Source organism: Penaeus japonicus, unplaced genomic scaffold, assembly GCF_977035675.1.
Source record: "Penaeus japonicus unplaced genomic scaffold, GWHDUDI00000001_assembly GWHDUDI00000040, whole genome shotgun sequence".
In the NCBI taxonomy this organism is placed as follows: domain Eukaryota; kingdom Metazoa; phylum Arthropoda; class Malacostraca; order Decapoda; family Penaeidae; genus Penaeus; species Penaeus japonicus.
In genome coordinates, this window is record NW_028234442.1 from 8,985,795 (window position 1) to 8,993,294 (window position 7,500).

Sequence of the window (7,500 nt, forward strand, 5' to 3'; positions counted from 1 at the left end):
GAGAGAGAGAGAGAGAGAGAGAGAGAGAGAGAAAGTGAGAGAGAGAGAAAGAGAGAGAGAGAGAGAGAGAGAGAGAGAGAGAAAGAGAGAGAGAGAGAAAGAGAGAGGGGGGAGAGGAAAAAGAGAGAGAGAGAGAGAGAGAGAAGAGAGACAGGAGAGAGATGAGAGAGAAGAGAGAAGAGAGCGAGAGAGAGAGAGAGAGAGAGAGATGAGAGTGAGACGTACGAGAGAGAGAGGAGATGATTGGGATGCTTGGAGGAGAGAGATAAGAAGAGAGAGAAGAGAGGGAGGGAGGGGGGGGGAGGACCTCACCGACGACGCAGCAGCAGCGAGTCCGACGAGAGACCGTCTCCCCGTGCGCCCCGCGCCGCGCCCGCCCGAGTAGACGCAGCAGCTCCGAGAGTGCGCAGGGAGGCGAGGGCGGGGGGGAGGGGGGAGGGGGGGCACTATGCTCATTAGAAAATGGGTGAATGGATTGCAGGCAGTTTGAGGAGGGACGGGGCAAAGGAAAATGTGGGGTCAAGCAGGAGATAGAGAGGGAACAGGAGGTAGACCTGGAGGTGGAGGAGGAGATGGAGGGACACACAAGGGGAAGGAGGGAGGCTGACAGAGATAATGGCCGGCAAAGAAAAGGACTAAGGCCAAAGGAAAACAGAGAAGTGCTGTAGCAATAGTGGTTGACGATATAAGTAGTGGTGGTGGTGGCGGTAGTGGTAACAGTAGTAGTATCAGTAGTAGTAGTAGTAGTAGTAGTAGTAGTAACAGTAATAGTAGTAATAGTTGCATCAGTAGTAGTAGGAACAGTATTAGTAGTAACATCAGTAGTGTACCAGTAGCAGTGGTAGTAGTGGTTGTGGTTGTGGTGATAGTAGTAGTAGTAGTAGTAGTAGTAGTAGTGGTAGAAGTGGTGGTGGTGGTGGTAGTAGTAGTATCAGTAGTGATAGAAGTGGTGGTCGTAGTAGTAGTAGCAAAAGTAGTAGTAGTGATAGTTGCCTTAATGAGGTGTCACCAGTCGTCCTTGCTTCTCCCATCTGCTTGATCATCTAGCCTTAGACCTACCTCTCTCTGTGGAAAGGACCATGAAAACTGTTGCTGAGAGTCGCTTCAGAGCACTTCTCAGTGAGTGGGAGTAGCCTTGAGTAAAATGTAATGTGCAAGTTCAAGGTTTAATAATAAATGTAAGCATAGGCATGGCTGCCAGGAGAAGATCGAAGTTCATATCACTAAACCTAAGGAAAGAAAAAGCAGTAGTTGGAAGAGGAAGTAACTCTTGATCTCTTTTGAGCTTCCTCTCTCACCCTTACCCTGAGCTGATCTGAGGGGGGCGTGCATCCTTCTGCAACATAGATGGAGCCAACGCCAGAGAAGAGTGTCTGGGTGTAATTTCCTCCTCCTCCTCGCTCCTCCTTCTGCTGCCGGGAGATCTGTGTGGGAGGAGGAGAGAAGCATAAATAGTGCACCTAGAGGAACAATAGTCTAGATTAATGTCTTGCATGCTTCCTTAATTTTTGGTACTGAAACCCTCTGTCAGTTGGCCCTTGATATTCAGAAGAAATCAGATTTCTAGATGGGTGGAATTACTATTATTTGGTGTAAAATTTCAAGGCTCCTCCACAGAATTTGACAGTGGAACATTAATAAAAAACACCACATGTCAAGTGATGTGTATGAAATGTTCATGTAATTCTAACCAGTGTTGGAGGGAGGGAGGGAGGGAGGGAGGGAGGGAGGGAGGGAGGGAGGGAAGGAGAATGGGAGAAGAAAGAGAGAGATGCCCAGCCAATGCACCCATTATGGCTGCATTCACCACTTTACCTTAGCCCCTGGAAATGCCATGAACAGCTCAAAGGGCTCCTCCGGTGCCCACCGACCCAGCTCCAGTGACTCGTATACCCATGATGCATCTAGAACCCACGCACCCCTTGCAATGCCCCGCAGCAAGCTCAGTGTGCGTCGTGCAGCCCCGCACACTACGTGGGTTGTTGTAGCATCGATCGTAAGAGTGACGCGGAAACCACCCAGCTGTTTAATGATGGGAAGAAGGCTGGTCTTCTCTCTGGGTAAGGGAGGGAGGAAGGGAGGCAGAGATTACTAGAGGGAATAAACAGCCAAAATGAAATGGAACAAGCCATAAAGGGACAGGAACAATAAAGCATGGCATTCCAAGTCAGACTAGCCACCACAGTGGTTTTATGATCTGAAGATAACTCTAGCCTTACATGAGACACAATGATCTATTGTTCCTCTAATTGTGGATGTTTCAGCATTTTACCACCAGCACTATATCTGTTCTTTGAATACGTGAGAAATAAGAAAGAAAACACAATAAGCAACTGAAAAAGAGAGAAAGAGATAATACAAAATTTTATCTAAGAGACTTGGATGCATCATTTAATCATTATATATAAATAATTGATGTCCTTTTTTTTCCCCATCTGTTTTCTTTATTGGGAGACCATGTACAACTAAGAGAGATAGATAAAAAAGAACTTTGATCAATAAATGAATCTACTCGAATATAGGTTATATTACTTTTACTCCTTTCACAGAATTAATTTCAAAATCTAAATGACATTGATTACTGTATTTCTTTGCCAATCACTTTATTTTTACGGAGTAATTGCAGGAGCAATCTTTTGGCAAAAGATCAGTAAAATATACAAGAAAAATGTGAATAACAAAGCAAGTTAAGACACCACATGTTTTGTTGTCACAACATACGCATTTCCAAGCTCTGCCATTCTCAGCCATCCTGATGCCCACATGTTTGGCAGATGAGCAGCAGGTGAGTTTTAGCTATTCATATCAATGCCCATATTGCTGAATCCCTTGCTACCATTGAGATCTCACAAGTGCTAGTGCCTACCAAGGAGACCTTTGTGTCAGCTCACCCTGCTGCTGGAGACTTTGTGGTATGTTGGCTTTTTGTGGCACCCAGATTACTATCTTGGTTGCTGTTTGTGAGGTAGGATAAAGGTATCTTGAAAACTATTCTAACTAGTCTTACTTTGCCTAATAGACACTAAAGCCATACTGTTACCTACTATGTGTACTGTTCACTAGCAACATGATATTACAGGTATGATACAGATTTTCCAGTTTTTTGAGAATCTAAACAATGTATTAGACTACGAGATCCCAAAACAATCTGAAAGGGAGTGTATCATTGGCGTGGTGACTGGACAAGATGCCGTTCATCAAACCAATGTTGAAAATTTGGCCATATAGGCCTATGTCCCACCAGGTCTCAAGAGATTAACCCATTAGCAGTGGATGGCATGATTTGCTGCAAAGGCAGAGTCAGTCATAGATGCGGATGGCACTGTGCCAGACAATGTAAACCAGCCATCCTACTGCATGAATATTCATTTAAAACTGCGACCAATGGGTTAAATAAGATTTAGTGTTGGTGCATGAATAATTGGCTATCAAGTGAAGGAATGAAGGTAATACTTTTTATGAGATCATGTGGGGTGTTGTTCCTTCTGCTTGTTTGAAGTGTACACTTGGTCGGGACAGAGTGTGCTGTGTTGGATGTTTGGCTGTCGTGTGTCTAGTCAGAGAGCAATGGAGAAAGGAGAAATGTGATTTCATTGCTTTTTCTTTGACAAAACTTGATTATTCATGGTCTTCAAACTGTGTCATGTTTCATGCATCCCTAGCTAAAAAATTTCTAGCTTTATTGGAATACATTTTCTATAATGAAATGAATTGATTTAGGCCTACTTCTGAGAGAAAAAAAATTAGCTTGCATAATACATCTTCATAATACTGTATCATCATTACTAGGGGTGTCAGTAGTATCAAAATTGTTATAATGATTCTAAAATTTTTGTTGTTATTATCCTTTATCCTTCTTATTATCATCATCTTCATCACCATCATTGCAATATCATAGCATATAATTTCCTGCAGTATATCAATTGAAGTAGTGAACCTCAAAGTATTCTTACAACAAATCACTCCCATCAGTGAATATCGCCAACAATTATTTATTCTGTCAAGCAAGAGAATTGAATCCTTTGAATGCTATCAAACTGTTTTACTTTTCACTGAGGGAGAAGCAGATATCATGAATGAAATTGTCCAATTTTAACCCATCCACGATGGGGGATTTCTAGCCTTGAATGTCCAAATGCCGGGGCGTTCGAATTATTAGGCCTAAATCAATTGAATGGCTGGCACAATACTGTGCCGCCCGGCCACTGGGCTTTTGAATGCGCGGTACACATGCTGTACCACCCGTCCTGTGTGGGTTACACCCATCCACGATGGGGGATTTCTTAGCCTTGAAATGTCCAAATCGGGCCGATCGAAATAATTAGGCCTAAATCAATTGAATGGCTGGCACAATACTGTGCCGCCCGGCCACTGGGCTTTTGAATGCGCGGTACACATGCTGTCCCACCCGTCCTGTGTGGGTACCCACCCACGATGTGGGATATCCTTTCTAGCCTTGAATGTCCAAATGCCGGGGCGTTCGAATTATTAGGCCTAAATCAATTGAATGGCTGGCACAATACTGTGCCGCCCGGCCACTGGGCTTTTGAATGCGCGGTACACATGCTGTACCACCCGTCCTGTGTGGGTTAAGACCAGATGTTTTTAGAAATTATATTCAACTGATGTCTTCTGAAAACTAGCATTTTGATTAGTACATTCACCTGATATAATGTTGTTTAAATATTTTGGTATCTATATGTGTGACATTTCTATATTATATACATCATATATCTTTTTTGAAACCTAGATGCTGTGACACTGTATCATGCGGTATTAGTGAAGGTCATGATGATGATAATGGCTTTGGTACGAGTTGTTAGGATAAGAATGACGAAGGGGGATGAGAGATGAGGTCGTAATAGTAATAATAATAATAATTTAATCAGTGTACAATAATGACAGCTGTAATATATGCAACTGACAAATATCATGACAAAGTACATGGTCACCTTTTTTTATAAATTCAATAAGCATGCACATGCATTATGAAAGAAAAAGTGGCAGCAAAGAAGGAATGGATGGTGACTGGTAAGTATAATATATAAATGAATAAATAAGAGATCCAGTAATGCATCAGTGAAATATAATCAACTGAGTAAAACATCAAGGAGAGGGGAGAATGCGAGAAATGGCTGCAATGCAGACTCAATAAAAGCTGACACAAGCATAATGATACAGGTTATAATGGTAATGCTAATCATCATAGTGATAATAGCAATAATAATAATTGATGAAAAATGATAATAGTCATAATCATATCAACAAATATAAAATTAAGCATAGAATTATCAGCAAGGATGACAACAACAAATAACAATAATAATAATAGTAGTTGTAAAATCAATGAAAAAAACAGTAATAATAATGACAAACATAATGAGATTAATAACTGCATAAAGATAATAATAAAAGCAGTAGTAATAACAATAATGTGAGCAAAGCCCCTATCAAAGTTTCCCAGTGCCTTCCTCTGCCCCCTGCTAACTGCCAGCCACATACTTGGAATGGACGCTGCTCACGTAGAGGGAGGGCAGACTGTCCCCCTTAGGTCTGCGCCCCCGCCTGCCCTTGGCTTTGAGCTCGCCTGCGTGCTGGAACTCTTCTGTGGACCTTCGTGGCCGTGGCAGAAGGGGGATCCTGGACTGACGCAGGAATTCCTCCCCCTCCTCCTCCTCTGAGCCCAGGAAGACATCCTCATCTCCCTGTGTCACCTTCTTTACAGGGGCTGCGCTCAGCCTCATCGATCTGCGCACAGGCGCTGTGGAGGCCCCCTGGGTGCCCTGCTTGGCTTGGGAAGAGCCCCTTACCCGCCGCCCAGGAGAGGGGTTCCTGGGGAGCGGCATGCTGCTCAAGCTGCCTCCCTTCTGGCTCTTCAGGGCTGTGCGCTGCGTCCGGCTGCCCCGGATCACCAGGTCTGTGTAGGGTCTGCGCAGGAACTTCTTGGGGTCCTCGGGTGTGGAGGGGACAATAAGATCCTGCGAGGGTGCCATGGGGTCCAGATTGAAGAGCCTGTGGCCTCTCAACTGTGACGCAGGGAGGCTAGATGGGGGTTGGGAGGAGGTCGCCCCAAAGGAAGGGGAGCTCAATGCTGGGGGGACTCTGTGGTTCATGACCTTCTCCCTTGTAGGTGTGAGTGGCGGATCGGTGACCTCCACTTCGAATTTATCTGCTCCACCGTAAGAAACAGACTTGCGTTTCTGCTCGGCTCTCTGTCTGCTCGTGGATTCTGCCTTCTTCAAGATGCTCTTTCTCCTCATTTTCTTTTCGTCTTGCTTTGCGTTACCCTCTTGCTCTGTGCCCAACTCTGCATCATAAGGATCGTCAAGGGTATGGCCTATTAAACTTCTTGAAATGAAGGAGTTTACAAGGGTTACTGGCTCTTCTCCTGGAGTTGGGGATTTCTTTTTCTTGGCACAGTTTTCCCCACCCACAGAATTGAGCGTACTGTCACCGTTTCTCCTGCGCCTGCTGCTCCTCCTCCCCTGAGCTCCTCCCTCTGAGCTGCTTGACCTGTCCTGACTAGAATCAGAGAGTACCAGGTCCAGGCTCTCACTGCCTTTGGTGGAATCACCAGCAGCTTTTGAGTCCCTCTCACTCTCTGTTGTCTCTCCACTCTCTTTTGGTCCTCCTCCTCTCCCTCTGATCCTTCTCTTTTCATTGCAATCCTTCCCCCCTTCAGCCTTCAGCCTTTCAGAACCTCCATCCTTCTCCTCTCCTTCCAAGCCACTCTTCCTCCCATCCTCCTTAGCCTTTGTCCCACTTGCAGTTGTTTTTGTCCTTCCTACTGCCTCCTGCTGCAACCCTGAGCTGGTCCCCTCTGCCCCCGCGTCGGAGGAGGACTCTTCCGATAGGCACTTCAGCCTCCCTTTGGGGTCCGTTGAGTGCAAGGGGCTCTCTCTGCCCACGGGCGCTCTCTTCCTTTGCGCAGAGTCTGTCCTTGGAGAGAGGAACCTGGGGAGGAAGGGGATAAATGAAGAGTAATGTATAACAATAAAAATGAAAAGTTATAAATAAATGGATAATTTCATAGAATAAAAAAACATAACAATACAAATGGACAAGAAAAGAAAGAGAAAAAATGAAATCAAATTTTCAATTAGGGTTTTTTTTGGTTTTCCTTGGGGGGGGGGGGGGGTTGGGGGGGGGGGGGGGGGGGGGGGGGGGGGGGTGGGGGGTGGGGGGGTTGGGGGTTGAGTGTGTTGTGTGGGTTGTGTGGGTTGATGTGTGTGGTTGGGGGGTTGTGGTGGGGGGTGTGTGTGGTGTTGGTTGTGTGTTGTGGGGGTGTTGTTGTGGGTGTGGTGTGTGTTGGGGAGGTTGTGTGTGTGTGTGTGTGTTTTTGTGTTGGGAATGGTTGTGTGTTTGTGAGTTTGGGTTGTTTGGTAGTGGTGGGTTGTGTTGTGTTTTGATGGGTTGGTGGTGTGTGTGGGGGAGTGTGTGTGTAGTGTGTGGGGGGGCGCCTGGGGTGGGGGGGGTGGGTTTTTTGTGTGAGTTTGGTGG

General features: G+C 45.5%; 1 protein-coding gene across 1 annotated transcript in view; it reads right to left on the reverse strand.

The window, feature by feature from the left end:
- MCPH1 (Microcephalin) overlaps positions 1–7,500 on the reverse strand; it is a 23,149-nt gene that overhangs the window by 943 nt on the left and 14,706 nt on the right. Inside the window, exons 8-10 of the mRNA XM_086534033.1 lie at positions 5,503–6,954; positions 1,816–2,056; positions 1,305–1,424 (exon numbers count right to left, since the gene is read on the reverse strand). Of these exons, the coding sequence (XP_086390159.1) occupies positions 1,305–1,424; positions 1,816–2,056; positions 5,503–6,954 (1,813 nt within the window). The remainder of the gene's footprint in view (positions 1–1,304; positions 1,425–1,815; positions 2,057–5,502; positions 6,955–7,500) is intronic.